Below are 22040 nucleotides of genomic sequence, written 5' to 3' on the forward strand. Positions count from 1 at the left end.
TGAGCATGTGTGTGTGTGTGTCTATATGTGTCTGTGTGTGAGCATGTGTGTGTGTGTCTATATGTGTCTGTGTGTGAGCATGTGTGTGTGTGTGTCTATATGTGTCTGTATGTGAGCATGTGTGTGTGTGTGTGCGTGCATGCCTGTGTGTATGTGTGTGTGTATGGTGTGTGTGTGTGTGTGTGCGCGCCTGTGTGTATGTGTGTGTGTGTATGGTGTGTGTGTGTGTGTGTGTGTGTGTGTGTCTGTATGTATGCCTGTGTGTATGTGGTGGTGTGTGTATGGTGTGGTGTGTGTGTGTGTGTGTGTGTGTGTGTGTGTGTGTGTTGTATGCCTGTGCGATGTGCTACATATCTGGTGAGGATGGATAGGTTTGGGAAATAGACACTAAATGAAACCGTTGTTGTGCTGCTGACCCTGAAATGATCTTGCTCTGGTTGACTGGATGAGACTTGATAGCTATGTCTAATTATCTTCTTGTACTTGGCAGTGGGATGTTCTATGATGGGAACCACACATATCTCATTGAGCCTGAAGAAAATGAGATGTCCCAAGTAAGTGCTCCATTTGCAGTGCCAGTGTCGGTGTTAGTGCACAGACCCTTATTCGTCTTTTCTCCTCTTCCCACCCTCTTTATATTTTTATATTGTTAGGAACAGGATTACACACACACACACACACACACACACACACACACACACACACAGAGGGGGGCAGACACAGAGAGATAGAGACAGACAGACAGAGACACAGAGACAGAGACAAAGTGATACTGAAGCAAATTAAGCACACACTTTTTACTGTCTAATTTTTCTTGACCTTCCTCTCTTCTGTTGGAAATACTTTCCCTGAAGTGAGTTCCGAAGCCACACTTGTCTCTGGTGTGTGTCATGTGCCGTCCTTTAGACAACTGCACCAAATATCATAGACTGTGCAGCTTGTACAACAGAAAGTATCTTCTCCCTGTTCTGTAGGATGTGACATTACAAATCACAATGCCACTAAGGTTGGTGTCCTGTGGGCTCTCTCCTTGGGTGGCAGGCGGTCGCCTTCCTGATGTATTTTTACTTGCCAGAGAGACATTTCTGATCATCTCTTCCTTGACCTATGAGGATGTCAGCCATCTTGGTTTGGGTGCTGCCCTCCCAGACTTCTTTAACATTTACTATTTTCTTGTACGCCCTCTCTGCAGATACATGACCTAAGAGCCACCAACATCAACCAGTTGCTCTGAGTGTGGGATGTGATACATACATTCAATCCATAACAGATAAAAACACAGATGTGTGATTTTGCCCTCTTTCTTTTCTAGATCCCACACTTCTCTACATAGCTTTCAAAGCTCCATGCCGGTGAAGTCCACAAAACCCAGGACTTCTTAGTTTTCTTCTTCTAGGAGTTGATACATTTATTTGGTACAAATTAGGAAAGGATTGAGTTAACATTTAGACTGTAGTAGCCTTGCTGGTCTTTAGCTAAGATCAGATATGGAGTCTATGGGGAAACAGCATAGCCTTTAATCCTTGCTTTGCATATGCAAATGAACGTCCTTGTTTCCTGAGAAACTGGGGGAACATTTACAGAAGAGGTAATTCCAGGAATACACATTGTTTTGCCACCTGTTAAGCAGTGCTGTTGGGGAAACTGTCTGACCAGTGTACCTACTAAGACAGGCCTATCACTGTGCATGACACTGACATTTTAGAGGTTATACATACCTTACGTACTGTGACATTATAATCTTTTAGCACTAAGGTGCAGCACATGAAATTACTTAAATGCTTAATGATTTTTCTTAGAAGGAAAAGTGTTGCATCTTTCTCTTGCTTTCTAGAACTATCTATGTCAGGATCCTGGGCATGGCTTGTATCTGTCATCTCGCTCACAGTCACCAGGAAGATTGGTAGCTCTGCAGTCACTGCCTACTGGAGCTATCTGGCTCTTAAAGTGGGGGCAGGGACCTGGGAAAGGAGCCAATCATTAAGCCATTTTCCTAGATGCCTTCCATTCCCTTGGGGAAATAGGTCCGTTCATTTATTTTCCAGGACTGCCTCTTTTGGCTCTGCCTGTGAGGCATTTTGGTTGTAATTGGGGGGGTGTGGTGCTAGAAGAACATACTCTTCATGGGGGCTGTGCAGCTGGGCTCATGGCCTCTGAACAACCTAGAGAACTTGTAGTCAAGCTACAGTTCTCTTAGGGTCCCAGCTTCTCCATGCATGATGGCCTGGAGCTGAAGATGCATGCTTCCCGTGTGCTTACTCTCTGCCCTGTGTTGTTGCAGGAGTCTCAGTTTCACTCCGTGTACAAATCCAGGCTGCTTGAATTTCCCTTGGACGACCTTCCATCTGGTACGGTTCTTATTCATATTGGGAATTTTTAAAAATGGCAACCCAGTAATTCAGTTACTACCTCGGGCCCAGTATGTACGCTAAAGAATGATTGACAGTTGCTCACGATATTTTAGAGAAACCGTTGCATTGTACTGAAGGCAAGAATAAAATACAGACTAGCTTTGTATTTACATCTGAGAAGTTCGGAGAGATACAGCTTAAGCACACAGGAGGAACACTTAAAAAAAATTAAGAATCAATGTAAGGAATTAGAAGAGACAGTTGTAAAAGATGGTAACAGATGTGGAAATCCACCCTGGTGGTGAAGTGATGGTTTTCTGAACACAGGCACGAATCATTTCCCTATGTGCTATTTCGCTATCTCCAGTATTAAAAGCAAAAGCTGTTACAGTTTAACGTTTTATATATTTACATACTACTTATGCAATTGGCACACATTTTCCTCTCAGTTATGTTTATGGCTTAATCTCTATAAATGTTAGAGAGGTACAGCCGCGTGTCATGTGACAAGTAGAGCCGCCCTCGGTGCTAGGACACCATGTTTGTGAAACTTTGACTGAGAAAGGGACATAATCTGTCTTTTGCTCCTTTTAATTAATTTGGTTTTTGCAATTGCTTTGTATGGTAATAAAACTCGTTTGTCTGTTTCTTTCTTTGTTTTTGGGTCCCACAGCTTAGCTATTAAAGGACAAGGATTATGATACTTGAAAGATTGCTATGAGAGAGCCACAGGAAACCATGAAAAGTGGCCAACCTAAGAATAAATCCAAACTACCATTAGAAACGCAGTTAATAGTTTGTATCATCTTATTAGAAAATGACGCAAATGTTAGATTAGATTCTCATGCTCATTCCTTTCTAGAGTGAGGTGGTAACTCATTGGCCTTTTGCAGTTGCCCTAGAGAGGAACTAATGCTTTCTACTTTGGTAAAGGGATAGAAAGTCCCATTTGGTGGAATTCACCATTTTGGAGGCCACTGAGATTGCTCAGTACGTAATGGTATTTACCATACAAGCCTAGTGATCTGACTTCCGTCCCCAGAACTCACATGAAAACTACAGAGAACTGACTCAAATTTGTTCTCTGACCTCCACATGAGGTGTGGTAATGCATTCCCCAGATATGACACACATACAAAACAATGCAAGTTGAAAAAGAATCTACTACTTAGAAGAGTCTGCCGGTAAACACACAGACATTCCTACTTTATAAGACTGATACTGTGCCTTTAGCAACGTTATAAAACTTTATAATGCCAGTTATAGGAGCAAAGTAAATCTTGAATGGCCGTCTACAAATAAAACTACAGTGTAATAGGTCTTCCTGGAAGCAATCAGTATTGATTAATATTTAAAATAATAAAGTCTCCCTACAAAGACTTCAGTGCTACAATGTAAACTTACAATTTTTTAACGTTATTCTTTTTCAGAGATAATTGCAGAAGTGACTTGGCACTCTTTCTTTCCTTTTCTTTTTTCTTTTTTCTTTTTCTTTTTTTCTGATAGGATTCAATTCTGTAGCCCACCTTGGCCCTAGTCTTGAGATGATCCTTCTGACCTAGCCTCCTTGGGGCTGGGTTTGAGGCTATAAACCTCTCTGCTCAGCCTGTTTCTAGTTTTCTAATCAGAGGTTGCCTCTGCACAAGAGTAGCCTTGTCTTTCAAGATTACTTATAATTTACTGTGACAAACAAGAAAAACAAGAAATGATCAGGTGCTTTTTTTTAATTTTAGGTTGAATATAATTGAACAGTGTTATGGGCACGAGAACCACCTTCAGCTTGTCTTTTGTGTATTTCCTAGAGGTAGAAATAATATAGTTAGGTATTTGCCATAGTTTGACCATAGTTCCTTTTATTTTCTGTGACATGTCTCTCATGTTCCTTAGAACACATTTTGGAGAAAAAAAAAGAATCTTATTTTTATTGGACTAGTTGACACTTTAGAAACTGACCTGCATAAAACATAAGCCCTGTGTGACTGTCTGGGCTCTGTGTGTGCCCTATTGAATGTATCCATGTCCCTGTGTATCCCAATTGTGATACAGTGTTTTTATTACTGAGCCATTTCCTTGGTCAGTTTCCCCAGCTTGCCTTCTACTTCTGCAGTTTCTTTTCTGTTTATTTTTCCTATTGACTAGTCTTGCCTTTAGTAGGACTTCAAACATAGAGAACCATGTATTATATTTAGTTTTGTTTTGCTTAGCATCTGCCTCTGAGGTTTATGTTATCAAAAGTAGCAATGGTTTGTTGATTTTATTATTGTTGAATTTATTCTGTGGTATGAATGCAGCAAATTCTTATTAATTATGCTGATTGACACTCAGGTTTTTTCCAGTTTGAGACTATTATTAATAAGCAGCCATAAACATTTTTATGTCTTTTCTTTCTGCCCCCCCCCCCCCATTTCTATCTTTGCAGAAGCATGTTTTTATTTCTTCTAGTAAAAACCCGAGGATGGCCTGGGAAGGTTTATGTATAGCTTTGGCTTAGTGTCATCAGACTTCAGCCTGTACCTGTTGGTAGCCACACATTGCTGGTCTCACCTCAGAGCCTTGAATTTAGGACATTTTGGGACAGTTCTGAGCCTTCATTTCCAGCGTGTCCCCAAGAGATGCTAATTTTCTTGATCTAAGGGTTCTACTTTGAAAAACTTTTTTCTTGAGAAGTTGTTGAGTTGTTTCTTCTGAGTGATTATGTCCTTACATGTACACATCAGTACCATGTGGCCGGAGGAATTGCCCCAAAACTCGAGTACCAGATACTGAGGAATGTCTGTGGTGCTCACGTTTGTCAGCCAATCTAGTGAGCATGGTGCTGTGCCACTGAGCTTCCGTCTGCAAGTTTGGTGATTGGTGATACACGGTGTAGGCTTACTAGTTGTCCGTCCTAGTTTTTCTCTTTCAGTTGTTGCATTGTAGAAGGATTTACTCTGCATTTGACCACAGCCAACAGTTAAAACAAAACAATTATAGAGGCCGGATTAAAGGCTTTTGTCAACAGTGAATTATTTGTATTGTCATAAAGTATTCCTTTGACTCTGTTCATTCAGCTACCCATTGCATGCATGTGTGTGTGTGTGTGTGTGTGTGTGTGTGTGTGTGTATTGGTTTACTGTGACATTATACTGTATTTTGAAGTCAGATACACTGTTTCCTTCAGTTTTCTTCAAATTAATTCAACTCTTCTAGGTCCTTTGCATTTTCAGACAGGTTTTAGATCTCCTTAGTCAGTTTCTATAATTCCTCTTAGCTTCTTATTAAATTATATTAAATGTTTATATTAACTGTTGAAAAACAGGTTGATAATGCTTCCCCAGTTCATGGGGAAAGCATAGAATGTTTCCTCATATATTTAGGGTTTGCTGTTTGTTTCGCATGAGGCACTGGCTTAGTCTCTAGCTCCAAATACGACAAAACAAAAAAACTAATTCTCAGCCCCTTCTGGATATACTAGATTAAAATAAATATTTATGCTTAAGGCAGGAGGGTAGCCTAGCTGTCCTCTGAGAGGTTCTACCCAGCAGCTGACTGAAACAGATGCAGACACCCATAGTCAAACACTGGTCAGAGGTTGGGGGCCTTCACAGAAGAGTTGGGGGAAGGACTGAGGCTCTGAAGGGGAAAGGAACTCCATGGGAAGACCGACAGAGTCAACTGACCTGGACTGAGGGAACTCTCAGAGACTGAACCACCAACCAAAGAGCATACATGAGCTAGACGGAGGCCTCTAGCATATATGTAGCAGAAGACTGCCACGTTTAGCCTCAGTGGGACAGGATGCATCCATTTCTGAAGAGACTCAATGTGACAGGGTAGGGAGAGGGTACCCAGGGAGGGCCCAACCCTCTTAGAGGCAAAAGAGATGGGGAGCGGGGAAGGACTGGGGGTGGTGGTGGCAGCAGCATTTGGAATGTTAAGTGAATAAATCAACAATAAATAAATAAAAATATCACACTTCAAAAAATTTCATTCCTTTTTCTCAAGGACTTTCATGTTTGTTTTTGTTTATTTCAATGCCTCCTATAGCTCAGCCTTTCTCATGCTACTTAGTTAAGGCTTGCCTTGTAGCCCTAATCCCACCTCTGCTGCCCTGGAGGACATTCCTGCAACTGGGCCCTGACTAGTCAGTGCATAGGAAAAGAGACCAGTGGACTAGTGTCCTCCACTCTTCCTCACATTGTTGGGGGGGAGGGGAAGGGAAGATTACAAATAAATAGGGACCCGTGTAAGGAAAAAAAATATTTAAACTCATTTATGATTTCTGTTTGTGTTAGCCATTTTTAGTTCCTGTGGATAAACATTTATTATTTCACAATTTCTGAGAGACACGCTCCTGAATGTGGCTTAGCTGAATGGCCGTCACTGATTTTTGTAACTGTCAGCTGGAGTTACAACTTCCTATGAAGGCTCTAGCAGGAGGGGTTCACGCCTGAACGTGCTCATCAGCGGTTTGGCAGAAGTCTTCCATCTTTTTGGTGAACTGATGCTTTCATTATTACGTACCCTGACTCCTCTTTACAGGTGTATTTTTTTTTGTCCTAAAGCTATTAATGTGCCTAAGATTGTTTTCATTCTTTGAGAATTTCACAATGCGTATAATATATTTCGATCATGTTCATCCCCCAGTCTCCCCCCTGACTCCTGTCAGATCAAATCCCTACCTCCTCACTCTTATTATTTTAAAAAAGAAATAGTAAACCACCAGGTTAAATCCGTGCTACTCGTATACTCGTGTGTGGGACCAGCCACGTAACAGCTGATGTCTACTTATAAGCGAGTTCATACCATGTGTGTCTTCCTGGGTCTGGGTTACCTCACAAGCAAGTCTTTAGCATGTGGGTCTTTCTGGATCTACTTTACTTCATTCATCTATTTGTATCACTTTGCAGAAAATCCTTCCTTACACCTAACCCAGAGACAAAGCTATATGCTTGAATAGGTTGGGTGTTATTCCAACCTGCAAAGTAGAAGGACTCAGATGCTCCCATGGCCCTGCAAGAACAAGCAAGGCCTTAGACAGAGTTTGTCATGGGCTGAGAAGAGCTGCTTATGAATTGGACACAACTGAGTTAATGTTCTGGTGTCCTCCCTTAATTAAGAGTGTGCAGTGTTCGCTTCCAGTTCTCTTCTTCACCTTGCAGCCTCTAGAGAAGATTGGTGATGGAAGTGACAGTCAGGTGGCTTACTTAAGGAAGTTTTAAATGAACAACATGTTGCTATTTATCGTATGGCTATAAAAAAAATGACATGAATCAGGACAGGTGTGTTTGAGCTTCTGTGTGTTGTATTTACCCACTAGATATTTATTTATGGTTAACATAACTGGGTTACTTAATGTACTCGCTAAATATAAAGAAGTACTAATGAAATTTGCCTGCTATTAGAGAAGTCTGGAAAATGCACTGTTTTCATTTCCTTGTAGAATTTCAACGCATAAATATCACTGCCCCCCAGTTTACACTGAAGCCGAGACTAAAGCGGAGGAAAAGACAGGTAGGTGCTTGCAGGTGTACGCCATGATATTCAGAATGTTTGTCAACTGGCCATCTTGGGGTCTACATTCAGTGTCCATTGGATTAAGACTTAGTGCAGCATTTGTGAGGGTGGAGAGACAGGGCCAGTGACAGATGCATGCAAGCAGCAGCCGGGGTGCATTATTTTATATGAAGTGGTTGGAAGATGGAGGATCATACTCTCTCCAGTTTCTTTTTGGCGACACTCAGAGTTATGGGTTTTCCTATTAGCACTGCTTTCACTGTGTCTCATAAGTTTGGGTATGTTGTGCCTTCATTTTCATTAAATTCTAAGAAGTCTTTAATTTCTTTCTTTATTTCTTCCTTGACCAAGTTATCATTGAGTAGAACATTGTCCAATTTCCATGTGTGTGTGGCTTTCTGTCGTTTTTGTTCTTATTGAAGACCAGCCTTAGTCCGTGGTGATCTGATAGGATGCATGGGATTATTTCAGTCTTTCTGTATCTGTTGAGGCCTGTTTTGTGACCAGTTATATGGTCAACTTTGGAGAAGGTACCATGAGGTGCTGAGAAGAAGGTATACTTTTTTGTTTTAGGATGAAATGTTCTATAGATGTCTGTTAAATCTATTTGGTTTAGAACTTCTGCTAGTTTCACTGTGTCTCTGTTTAATTTCTGTTTCCATGATCTGTCCTTTGAAGTCTCCCACTATTATTGTGTGTAGTGCAATGTGTGCTTTGAGCTTTAGTAAAGTTTCTTTTATGAATGTGGGTGCATTTGGAGCATAGATGTTCAGGATTGAGAGTTCATCTTGGTAGTGTTTTCCTTTGACAAGTATGAAGTGTCCTTATCTTTTTTTGATAACTTCTTGTTGAAAGTTGATTTTATTTGATATTAGAATTGCTATTGCAGCTTGTTTCTTGGGACCTTTCCTTGGAAATTTTTTTCTAGCCTTTTACTCTGAGGTAGTGTCTATCTTTGTTACTGAGGTGTGTTTCCTATATGCAGCAAAGTGCTGGGTCCTCTTTATGTATGTTAGTCTATGTCTTTTTATTGGGAAATTGAGTCTGCTGATGTTAAGAGATATTAAGGAATAGTGATTGTTGTTTCCTGTTATTTTTGTTGTTAGAGGTGGAATTATGTTTGTGTGTCTCTCTTCTTTTGGTTTTGTTGCAAGGAGATTACTTTCTTGCTTTTTCTAGGTGTGGTTTCCTCCTTGTGTTGGAGTTTTTCATCTATTATCCTTTGTAGGGCTGGATTTGTGCAAAGATATTGTGTAAATTTGGTTTTGACATGGAACATCTTACTTTCTCTGTCTATGTTAACTGAGAGTTTTGCTGGATATAGTAGCCTGGGCTGGCATTTGTGTTCTCTTAGGGTCTGTATGACATCTGACCAGGTCTTCTAGCTTTCATAGTGTGTGTTGAGAAGTCTGGTAAAATTCTGATGGGTCTGCTTTTATATGTTACTTGACCTTTTTCCCTTACTGCTTTTAATATTTTTTCTTTGTTTTTTTGCTTTTGGTGTTTTGACTATTATGTGATGGGAGGAATTTCTTTTTTGGCCCAATCTATTTAGAGTTCTGTATGCTTCTTGTATGTTTATGGGCATCTCTTTCTCTAAGTTAGGGATGTTTTCTTCTATGATTTTGTTGAAGATATTTACTAGCCCTTTAAGTTGGGAATCTTCCCTCTCTTCTATACCTATTATCTTTAGGTTTGATCTTCTCATTGTATCCTCATTGTGTTCCTGGACGTTTTGGGTTAGGAGCTTTTTGTGTTTTTCATTATCTTTGATGGTTGTGTCAATGTTTTCTATGGAATTTTCTGCCCCTGAGATTCTCTCTTCTATCTCTTGCATTCTGTTGGTAATGCTTGCATCTATGACTCCTGGTCTCTTTCCTAGGGTTTATATCTCCAGGGTTGTCTCTCTTTGTGCTTTCTTTATTGTTTCTATTTCCATTTTTAGATCCTGGATGGTTTTGTTCAATTCCTTTACCCACTTAGTTGTGTTTTTCTGTACTTCTTTAAGGGATTTTTTTGTGTTTCCTCTTTAAGGACTTCTACTTGTTTATCTGTGTCCTTTTGTATTTCTTTAAGGGAGTTATTTATGTCCTTCTTAAAGTCCTCTATCATCATCAGGTGATGTGATTTTACGTGTAAACCTTGCTTTTGCAGTGTGTTGGAGTATTCAGGTCTTGCTGTTGTGGGAGAACTTGGTACTGATGATGCCCAGTAGCTTTGGTTTCTGTTGGTTAGATTATTCTTGCTCTGGCCTCTTCGCCGTCTGTTCATCTATGTTGTTAGTTCATCTTGCTGTCTCTGACTGGAGCTTGTCCCTCCCGTGGGCCTGTGAGCCTGTAATTTTAGGAGTGAGAGCACTCCTGAGAGACCAGCTCTCTCTGAGCAGGCTATGCATCTAGAGGGCTGTGGGGTAGCCTTAGCTCTGGGTGCTGATGGAGACTGGAAGGATCCTCTCCCAGACTGGTGCCTGGTTCCTGTGTTCTGTGTGCTCCTGGCAGGTCTCTCTTTGGACAGTTATTGGAGCAAAAGTGGGGTCTCACCTGTGGGCTTAGGAGTGAGAGCCCTCCTGGGAGACCAGCTCTCTCTGGGCATGATTTGAGTTTGGAGGGCTGTGGGACAGCCTTAGTTCTGGGCGCAGATGGAGAGGGGAAACCATGATATCCTTCTTATGAAAGTACTGTTATGATCCCTATATTTTGAGAAGGACAGAATGCACACAACTTAAGAAGGAGCTGGGATTCTGATCTAGGAAATCCAGTGTCATAGGTGTCTCTGGCTACACATACTCTCTAAATCGCACCCTTAGAAGCCTGTGTGTTTCACAAACCACTCCCTAGGTACACACACACACACACACACACACACACACACACACACACACACACAGATGTCTTGAGTTAAATCAAGGTAGAAATGATTTCCATGAAGATTTAATTCACAAAATAGCTTATTTTTATTTTATTCAGAGTTGACAGAGTAGGAAAAGATCCTTTTAGCATGTGTCCTGAAGCTCTTCTAAGCATCACAACATCTTGTTCTTTGCTAAGAATGGTCTTTAGGAACCCATGAAACTGAATTTGTGTGATATCGTGTTATTCAAATGAAAGTCCAAGGCATTGAGAAAAATGCTGGGACTCAGTGGAAAGACTGCTCGATTAACTAGTAAACTAGTAAAGAAAGATCTTGCCCTACTTGGACATTTTTTTTCCTTTAAAGACTGTTGTCATTGGGTGCAATTTAGTGTCCCTGTTTTGTTTTTAAACACAAAGATATAGACCATCATTCTTTGGAATTGGTGTTGTATGAGTTTTTCTTTTTTTAAAGACTGGAGAACACATTTAGAAAGAGACAAAAAAGAAATCAATGAAGCAGTGTATTTTTAGTTTGTTAAAAATACACCCCTCGCTCTTGTATTGATTCTGGTTTGATTTGATGCTGTGCCCTCATCACAGAAGTAGTCTTTGGGCAAGTGAACAAGATTTACTGAAGAAAAAAAAAAAGGCTAACGAACCACGACATAAAAAAGTCAGTTTCATGGGTCTTGTTAATGACTGCGTGATGGATGGGCAGCAGGCATGGCTGCCCCTATAGCGTTTGCTGGTAATATTGATTGACTGTAGTGTTGGGAGTACAGCACATTTGTTGAGCAGAGAGGGATAGCAGGTAAAGACACCCCAAGACTACTTGGGGAGGATTCTATGAACCATGTCAGAAGAAAGTCATAGCCACTCCTAGATTTGGAGACTCCTCAGAAAAACCGTGCCAATCCCCTCACTGTCAGAAGCACTGCTGCAATTGAACGAATGCAAGAAGACTCCTCTGACGGTGTCACATTTCCATGCCATTGCTAGATAAAAATGTTTTAATGAAGACAAGCGTGAAAGACATAGGCATACGAAGCGTGCATTCATATTTAATTATATTTGTGTCAACCTTGTGGGAAAACAATAGTCATTTGCTGTACCCCATAGAAGAAAGGAATCCAGGAGAGAGGACAATGTTATCCTTTTTTTTTTTCATTCTTCATAGATTTTTTTTTCAATCCATACACGTACTGCATCTACTCAAAACCTCAGAAAATCGATGCAAATTCAAAAGTTAACGCTGAAGGAATGGGGACTTTTGCATCACTGACTTTTCCCATGGTAGTTTTGTTTTGTTTCGTTTTTCAGTTTTCGCAGCGAAGTTTAAAGGCTTAGTCTTTTTGTTCACTGTGTTACAGCTTCTTCGATTTCCTCGGAATGTAGAGGAGGAAACTAAATACATTGAACTGATGATCGTGAATGATCATCTCATGGTAAGATCTGCCTCCCCATTTCTTTCTGTCTTTGCCTGCTCCTAGGTGTATAAAAACAGTTTAGAAGAAACCAGACCAAGTTGTGACTAAGCAAAGTCATTTGTGTAAATATATACACACACACTTAGGAAACATAACACATGCTCACACACACACAAACACACACATACACACACAAACACCTATACACACATGTACACATACACACTCACACACATATACACATACACACAAACACACACACACACACACACACACAAACATGCAGGCACTCCCACACATCCACACACATATACACATACATACAGAGATACACAGATACAAACACACAGATACATACACATACTTGTTGGAAGCTGGAGGACAGTTTTATTAGAATTTAAGGCAAACAGGCTGTAAATATTGGCAACGGCCCATTTGTGCTACAACATTGTACATGTGAGGTCTACTACACATAGCAAGCTGTCACACAGTGGGGAGGGGAGCTTTGGGGAAGAGTAAACAGACCCAATGTGTATTAGGAACAACTTATAAATAGAAAAGATGCTTAGGTGGAAGTAATTAGCAGTTTTTATGAGGGTCCAAAAAATACTTCCTTTAAAAGATATTTTTATACAACAGTGATGTTGTTATGACATCTTCATATGTGTCTGTAATGTATTTTGATCACATTCACCTCCTCACACCTCCTCCCCCATGTCTTCTCCCATTACCTTAGTCTTAAGAGATCACTTGGCCTCTTAGATTTCTTGTTCAGAAGTGGCTAGGAAGCCACCTTCCACCTGGGGCTTCTCTGATACCTGAGCCTTTTGTTTAAACTTGGATTCTGTGTCCCAAGTTAGGTGCTCATGTTGGCTTTTCCTCTCCCAGTCTGCTCATCCCCTTTTCTCAGTGAGCCACTTCTGTGTCTGTGTCTGTGTCTGTGTCTGTGTCTGTGTCTGTGTCTGTGTCTGTGTCTGTGTCTGTGTCTGTGTCTGTGTCTGTGTCTGTGTCTGTGTCTGTGTCTGTGTATGTTTCTCTCTCTCTCTCTCTCTCTCTCTCTCTCTGTGTCTGTGTCTGTGTGTGTGTGTGTGTGTGTGTGTGTGTGTGTGTGTGTGTGTGTGTGTATGGTGTTTGTTTGATATGATGTATTTCACTAGGGGTGTTCCCAGGAGCACAGATGAGAGTTTGTAGGAGCACGAGGGCCTGCCTTATCCACCACTTGTCTCAATGCTTGCCATGTGAAAGTGCCACTTTAAAAATATTGACACTGGGGCTGGAGAGATGGTTCAGTGGTTAAGAGCACTGACTGTTCTTCCAGAGGTCCTTCCTGAGTTCAATTCCTAGCAACCACATAGTGGCTCACAACCATCTGTAATGGAATTTGATGTCCTCTTCTGGTGGGTCTGAAGATAGCTACAGTGTACTCATATATACTAAATAAATAAATCTTTTTTTAAAAAAAGATTGAAAGTGAGTTTTATGTGATTAAGCCATGACTTTAAGAATACCACTGAGGCCAAGCAAACCAAACACTTGACCCACATTTACTCTGAGCCATCTCCTTGTGATTTGTACCACAGGGTTTCTTCGTCCTCTAGAACCATGTAGAACTTGTAGAATCTTACACATAAGCCGCATTTGCATTTACTCGATCCCTTGGCATGTCTTATAGATCGTGACAGCTTTCAAAAGAACAAACCTCCCAAAAGTAAACTTATAAGGTGGATGGGGTGGGCAGGGTTTTGTTTGTTTGTTTTTAATGTGGGGAGGGGTGTGCTAGGGACTGAACCCAGAGCCTCTTGTGCACCAAGCATGGATAGCATATGCTGCATTCCAGCCCCTCAATCTGGGGCTTTTGGAACTTTATCTCACATGTGAGATGATGTCATCTTGATCCGCATTCCACAGCTTTCCGCTGTGGAACAGATGGGGAACAAGGCCCTACCCTGAGCTCTTTGTAAGAAAGCCTTAGGAATGTTTTGGTATTTTCTATTCTATCTTAAGTTGATTATTTCCTGGTAACTTTGAACACCCTTCACTGTTAATCTGTTGCTTTCAGTTTAAAAAGCACCGGCTTTCTGTTGTATATACAAATACCTATGCGAAGTCTGTGGTGAACATGGCGGACGTGGTGAGTACCAACCCCATTCAGCGTCACCCATTGTTGCTTGTCGGTGGGTAGTAAGGGGCTGAGGTTCGAATTCCTGAGTTACACTTTAGCAAGGATGACCCCAGAGACCTGGGTGACATCGCCAGGGACTCTGCTGACTTTCATCTGTCTGGGAAAAGTGGGCTGACCAAAGATAAGCTTGTGTTTTGTTCTTATGTGTTCCATACTGTATAGGATAGAGGTTTAGCAAAGAGACTCACAGTGTCCATCTGGGAATCCGTTCAGAGACAGTACAGGAACTAAGCCTTTTCAGAGATCCCCAGAACTGTGTGCAAGCCGCCCACAAAATAATTCCCCTGTCTGCATTTTCCTCAGCACCACACATTGTGTAGCAGTCAATTCCTGATAGAATCATTATGTTTTTTTGTTAGAGAAACTTAAGATTTCATAAATTATTTATCTAGGGTGCCAAAAAATTCGACTTAGGGAAAGCCTTGAATGGATCACAGATATTTGTTAAAAGAAAACCACTTTTGTGTCTAAAATGTGCTTTGTTTGTTGGGTTTTCCTTGGTAAATAATTTTACTCAAAGTTCCTTAAGGGAAGTGGATTCAAATTACCAAATTAACGATCTCTCTTAAGAACGCTAATGTCTCTTTAATTAAAGCAAAGTGATTTCCAGGAAAGGAGCTTCGTAGTGCCTCATCAACTGATTTTACCGCATGTGCAGCCCGTGCTTTCATCTCGTTACTCTAGATCTATAAGGACCAACTTAAGACTAGGATAGTGCTGGTTGCCATGGAAACCTGGGCTGCTGACAACAAGTTCGCCATATCTGAAAACCCACTGGTCACCTTGCGTGAATTCATGAAATACAGGAGGGATTTTATCAAGGAGAAGGCTGACGCAGTCCATCTCTTCTCGTATGTAACTTTAAATGTGCTTACTTCTTCTGACTCCACCCCGAATGCTCTCTTTCTCCTGACTAAAATGTATCCTTCCACCACAATACGACTATGATATAATGTAGCGGGGCGTTTGGAAGACGTTTTTTGAAATACAGACTGTTTGAAAGTTTCCTGCTATGTAAATGATGTGAGTTAGGATGTCTGTTTGATTAGTTTCCCAATGTTGAATCAGAGCATTCAATGAGTAAAGGCCGAGTTTTAGCGATTCATTGCATTCGATGTTTTAAATGTCACTGTCCTCTCTGGTGTGGGTTCTGAGGTAAGAGCTCTGTCTCCGGAATTTATTGTCTATTTTTTTTCTCTCACTCTCGTATTCTTCCTTTTAGCATTTAACATATTGACAGAACAGCGAAACATGTTCTGTAGCATCTTAAGACCTTATCTGAAATCAGAACGATTGAGGAGAATTATGATTAGATGTGGAAGATGCACTTTGGTTGTTACCTTTCATTTTTATCTGATTTCAAATTTAGAGGTATATTGCCAGAATCTGACAAGGAAATTGCCCGTATGCTTTACCCAGACTCAAGACTTGCACTTTTTTCTTGTTTCCTTTTTAAGTATAAGTTGGAGACAGATGGTACTACTAAATACTTGAAGTACGCGCTGTAGTCTCTGAAAAATAATGACACCACGTGAACATTCTTACGTAATCCAGAGTCTGGGTTTGGATTTTATCAGTCGTTTTTAACGCCCTTTTAGAGCTGCATTTGTGTCTTTCAGCATCCAGTACGCTGCTGGGCAGTGTGTTTGATTGTTTTTTCCTTTACATTGAAATTTTTTTTTCTCAGCCTTTATCCATGTTGAATTTGATACTTTTGAAGAGCATATACTGATTCTTTTGTCGATGGCCCTTCATTTTACGAGTGTCTGATATTTTGTCATTAATTTTACTTAAGATATTTATTTTGGGCTAAAACCCTACAAAAATGAGTCTTGTGTTCACAGTGTATCATTACTGTCAATTGATTTTAATAGGTATGTTTTTTATAAGATATTTACTGATGGCATGGGGAGCCAATCCTCAGAAACCTTTTTATTTAAGAAAGAAATCATGTGTGTAAATAATGTTCACATTCCTTCCTTACCTGGGGAATATATTGTATACGTAGAGAAAACAAATTGGAAAATAAACTCTGAGAGTGGCCTGGATGTTGGACCTGTGAGCAGTAAGCCTTTTCATTTCCTTTTCTGAAAGGGGCAGTCAATTTGAGAGTAGCCGGAGCGGGGCGGCTTATATTGGTGGGATTTGCTCGCTGCTGAGAGGAGGAGGCGTGAATGAAGTAGGTGTGAACATCTGTGCAATACAAAGTGGTATGATGGTTGAAAATGCTCTCCTAATACTTCAGGAGTCATTGCTCCGGGGCCACAGTCTCCAGATGCTAGACTGCTTCATTAGTCATCAGTATGGCTCCTTCATGTGCCCAGAGGACAAAATATGACTCGATGGTCATACTCATGTTCTGTATTGAATAATTTCCAGAGGAAGCAGCTCATAGAGTATCTGTATGTTAACCTTCATTGAAAATAAGAATAAAGCCTAAGAGTTTACATTGTTGAATGAGGATTTTCCGAATTTGAGTAATCTCTGAGGCATTGGGTTGCCACCTAACAAACCAATTAGATATTTCCTCCTTTTTTTTTCAGTATTTGAAAAATTTGGGGAAAGTCAAAAGGTTGAGAAGAGCTTCCATGGAGAAGTGCTTACTCCTAACACACTGAACGTAATGGGAACATTGTAAAGGAAAATGCTCCAATCTCAGGAGGTCCACAAAACGGAAAATTAAAGATTTGATTGGCTGCAGAGCATCCTGACTTCCTGACTCTCATTGAATTTGTTTGCTAAAGTTGCTTTCTGTCCCGCACGGGACGAAAATGAGTCAGACACATAAAGTCTCATCACGTATTATTCAAACGACCAGCTTAATGCTGTATAGTGATTAAGTTTTTCGGGAATGATATCAAGTGAAATTTGGATTCAGATTTATATTTATGCTTCCAAGCTATGAGATGACTGCTTCTCTGAGTCATATTCTTCCTTCTGGGACTTAATCATATTTATATGTGTTTGCTACCATTTAATCCCCAGTGCGTGGTCAATACTAGCTAGGGGATGCTCAGATTCTGCTAAAGAAAATGTTGAGGGTATGGTAGTGCATGCCTATAATCCCACCACCAAGGAGACTGAGGCAGGTGGCTTACCGTGAGTTAAAGGCAAGCCTAAGCAACATATAAACCCTGTCTCAAAAACATATCTCACACGCACAAAGAAAGAAAATGCTTAGAGATGACTTGTTTTCAATTGTTGGTATTGTTTTCTTGAGCCTATCTTAAATAGAAAACAATATTCCTTTACATATCTTTTGGTTTTGTTTTTCAGTTTGGAAAAACGGATTTAATGGCAGTTACACTCGCTCAGTCGCTAGCCCACAATATCGGTATAATCTCAGACAAGAGGAAGTTAGCGAGTGGTAAGTCTTAGTCCTGTGTGATTTAGTTGTCTTTATTAAGATAGACAGCCTGTTAAATATTTTCTAGCATGAGATTTTTTTTTAAGTTCAGTTGCTTGATCATGATGATGGGCAACAGGGCAAGATATGGAAACCAGCAACAAAATGTTGCTTTTAAAAGTAATAAAGGGAATAATTACGTCATTTTTGAAAAATTCTCCATGTATAACAGTGAAGACATGTGGTGATGAGGTCAAAGCTGAATTTAACCCAAGAAGGGACAAAGATAGCTCATTTTGTAATTTGACTTTTCTAGTGGAGAATTCTCAGTGGTTAGGGACTTAGACTGTGTTTTATTATGGTTCTCTTAACCTGCATATGGCTCAAGACCCAGCACTTACTTGTTGTGAGCAGACCTGATGCAAGGCCTAGGAGGGTGTAGAACAACTAGACCAGCCTTAGCATCCATGAAGAAAAAACATTCCAAAGTAGGTAAAGTTAACTTTTCTATGAACAAAACCATGGCATTTGAGGCAACAATTTCATTATATCTGTGTTTGTTTAATTATTATTGCAACAAATGTTATAAATCTGGATACTCATAATGAGAATTACCTCTTATGGGGAACCACTATTTCCCGGACGTTTGAATGCCATATTACAAATATCCATCTACTCATTTAAATTTCCAGATGTAATCGGACACCTGTTGTAGATGAAATGGATAGATCATAAAAGAATATTGTTGTCTTCAGGATTAAACATATGTTAAGTGAAAATTAGGATTTTCAAGTCAGGCAGCCTGATTCTGAGAACTTTCTGTCTATGCAGTAGTGACTCTCTCCTGCATCTCCCAGAGCACCCCCTCCCCAGAGGGTTTTAACAGTGGGAAGGCCCTGCAGTATTTCTCCTAAAAGCTGCTGAACCTGGGGGTCCTATGGGGTGCCACTAACTTCTCACTATTTCACTGGTATTTGTTTGTCTTCCAAGTAGCTACTTTAAGTGTTTTTTAAACATGACCATTTGTGGTACATGGGGCAATGTATATGACCCTCATGGGGTCCAAATGCATTTTGTTTTTATACATTGTAGCCAAAGCCTCTGTGTCAGTACAATACAAAGCAGCTTTTAAAAACTATTTTGGACACAAAGTTAAAAAACGAAAGCCACTTCAGTGCAGTTGTGTTCAGTTTGTAACAGGTCCCTGCATTCCTTGTCTCTTAGGTGAGTGTAAATGTGAGGACACCTGGTCCGGGTGCATCATGGGAGACACCGGGTGAGTCACTTCGGCCTTACCTTCCTGTGACTGATGCTGGATAACTTAGGGCATGGAACCGCACTACAGGCATTTAGGAGGCAAATCAGAAATGAGTATTCTTGATGGCCCTGCACATCAAATACTTTTGCAAAATAACTTATTTAAAACAAAATATATGAAACGACAACAGAAACAATGAGAGGTTAAGGAGAAGTCACTAGGGACTTTTTCAGTCTCAGGGTAGAATTCTAATGAGGTGAAGCCCACTTTCTCCTTCTGTTAGGTTTGTTAACTAAATGCCCCACCCCTGCCTTTTATCACTTTCAATTCAGCTACTAAATGGAAGCTCAAAATGAAACCAAAAAACTGTGGCCTGTATTTGTAGCTGTGTCAGGCCCACGTTTATGATTATGTGATAGCTCAGGGTCATTGGAAAAGGAGTTAGGAAGAAAAATGTAGACTTCTCTGAAAGATTTTCATTTTCATGTGGTCCTGTCTTCTTCACCCACTGTCAGACTTCAAGTCTTGTCTTTTAATTTTTCTAAATAAATTCTTAGAACCGTTCCTTTTGTGCCAGATCACTCAGCCCTGCTTTAGAGCTCACTTCTCTTGTGCTGTTATTATTTTGATGGAATTCCCCATTCTCGGGCATCTTCCAGGCTTTATGCCTTACCTCCTGACTCCTGCTTCCAGCAGCCTTAATGCTAGGGAGGAGAAAACTGCACACACTTGTAGGATGGTTTTCCAAAGTGAGGCACAGACTGTGTTCTCCCTCACTGCCCTTCGTCCTCAGCAAGGCAGCTGCCATTTTGATTTTGGTCATCGCTTATATGTTTTTTTGTAATAACCCATATGTTCTTTGTAATATTGTCTGTCTTTGTGTATGTATATATGTAAAACAGCATTGCTTCTCACACTTATGATTCATGATGTGTCTCATAATGCATATTTTCATGTCTCTTGCTTTCTTGGATATTATATTTTTTAAGATTAATCCATAATTTCAAATATGTAGCATTGTTTCCTAAATACCAGTGTGCTACCCAGAGTGTTTGTGAGTCACAACAGTCTGAAGAATAATAAACTTCTGTCAGGTGAGGTAGCATACACCTGTAATCCCAGAATCTGGAAGGTGGAGGCAGGAGGACTACAAGTTAAGGGTTACCTTCTACTATGTCATGAGTTAGAACCAGCCGAAGATACATGAGGCTGTCTCAGAAATCAAGCAAGTAAAAATAATAAGGTTCAAACTTCTTACTTTAGTGCATAGATGCTTTATATACCCATTATCTTTAGTCTCATTAACCATCTCATTTCCCACGATTCTAATCTATTTCCTTATTATAATTGTTTGTGGGTTTCTAGCATTTTTGATTTGCTACACATGTACACATGGTTTTTTTTTTTTTTTTTTAGCTTTTCCACATTTGTTTAATATATCTAAACTTCAACTCCTTGATTTCCCGGATAAATTCTGTTTCTCTGGAATATCTTCCCCTGCTCGCTCTCTCTCTCTCTCTCTCTCTCTCTCTCTCTCTCTCTCTCTCTCTCTCATCTCATTTCTAACCATCTCTACAGTTGGTTATGATTTTAACCCATGCGTGATAATTTTCGTATGTGATGTATGTGTGCATGCGAAGGAGTATGCAGGTGTTCATGCATGAGAACATGGAGGCCAGAGGTGACCACTGGGTTCTTCCATTATTGTACTTTACCTTTTTTTTTTTTTTTTTTTTTTTTTTTTTTGAGACAGAATCTCTCATTGAACCCGGAGCACATCCATTAGGTAGGCTGGCTGGTTGTTCACCTGCAGGGATCCATGTATAACCCGACTGCTAGAGTTACACATGGATGCTGCTAGGTTCAGCATTTACATGAGTGCTAGAGAGCCAATCGTAGGTCTTGGTGCCTCCTCCCACAGGGCTCCCCACGGTATAAAGTAACTATGGTAATACACACCTTCGATCGCAGGACTTGGGAGGAAGAGGCAGCTAGATTTCTGTAAGTTTGAGGCTAGCCTGGTCTACACAGAACTAAACAGCAAGACCCTGCCTCAAGTTTTTTATTTAATATATATGATTATTTCTGATTAGTGATATTAAATTTGTACAGACAGTCTCTATGGTGAGAAGAATCATTACAGAGAAATCAAATAGTCGCTTTAAGAATATTGAGATATTGGTAGCTTTTCCCTTGGAATTCTTCATCCATTAAAAAGATACACTCAGGAGAAAACCCTTTTGTGTAAGTGTCCTCTGAAATGGCTCTGCAGTCTGATCTCTGTTCAGCATCATCTGTGTTCCCCATGGATTTGTGCTCACACATTTGCTTCCTGACCGTCATTGGTACCGCTAATGTTGGCAGCACGGTTGAAATCAATACCACCAGTTTACTTGAGGACATATTGAATACAATTCATACATTACCCCGAAGAATGGAAGGCAAATTTCGGTGACCTGTAAACTTCAACTGTGTACATAAAACAGAAAACAGATTCACTGTTAAAAATATGGAAGATTTGTTTCTCATGATTGCCACGGGCTCTGGAATGGTCCAGGCTTCCTTTTTGTAATGTTTGCAGGATGCCTGGATAGGCTGGGACCCCAGTGAGTACCTTTGCAGGACTAAAGTCAAAATAGATTGCTTCTCTCCATGGGACAGGGACCCTTGTGTCCCAGGCTGGCCTTGAATTTATCCTCCTCCTGCCTCTACTTTTGGAGGTCTGGGATTTGAGGCATGTACTGCCATGGCTAATTTCAAAAAAGACTGACATCTAAGGCTTCTGTGCTGAAAATTAGTGACATGTTACTTTGGGAGTTGGAAACTGTTTCAGTGTTGAGCAGAAGGAACTTGAAATAGGGAACTTGAAAGTCCTACTTATAAGGGACGATCTGGCAGAGACATGCAGGGTGGACTGGAAGGGAACATGGTAAGAAGACCAGCCAGGAGTCAGCAAAAGGGAAAAGGAAGGAGCTGATGGAAGAGACTTTTCATGTTACAAATAATCTGTCTATTTAGGAGAGCTGAGTGAGGGAATGAGAAGAGTTTAGATGAGTTACACCCAATACAATGGTACGGGAAGTATTTTAGTAATAATTAAAATTAGTTTCAGCATATAATAATAGATT

The 22040-nt window shown here is 40.4% G+C and overlaps 1 protein-coding gene across 19 annotated transcripts in view; it reads left to right on the forward strand.

The window, feature by feature from the left end:
- Adam22 (ADAM metallopeptidase domain 22) overlaps positions 1–22040 on the forward strand; it is a 254860-nt gene that overhangs the window by 155631 nt on the left and 77189 nt on the right. For 17 of the 19 annotated variants that reach the window (XR_005503424.2, XR_010065699.1, XR_010065700.1 and 14 more), the window contains 9 exons: positions 491–554; positions 2282–2348; positions 7774–7844; positions 12070–12144; positions 14186–14257; positions 14993–15159; positions 16403–16487; positions 17585–17675; positions 18879–18930. Coding sequence is in view for 15 of the 19 variants with exons in the window: in XM_063286647.1 (XP_063142717.1) it covers positions 491–554; positions 2282–2348; positions 7774–7844; positions 12070–12144; positions 14186–14257; positions 14993–15159; positions 16403–16487; positions 17585–17675; positions 18879–18930 (744 nt within the window). In the remaining 4 variants the exon portion in view is untranslated. Of the gene's footprint in view, positions 1–490; positions 555–2281; positions 2349–7773; positions 7845–12069; positions 12145–14185; positions 14258–14992; positions 15160–16402; positions 16488–17584; positions 17676–18878; positions 18931–22040 lie in introns of those variants that run through there. The other 2 variants (XR_010065701.1, XM_063286646.1) reach the window with 2 other exon arrangements.

This window comes from Rattus norvegicus, chromosome 4 (assembly GCF_036323735.1).
Source record: "Rattus norvegicus strain BN/NHsdMcwi chromosome 4, GRCr8, whole genome shotgun sequence".
Taxonomy (NCBI): domain Eukaryota; kingdom Metazoa; phylum Chordata; class Mammalia; order Rodentia; family Muridae; genus Rattus; species Rattus norvegicus.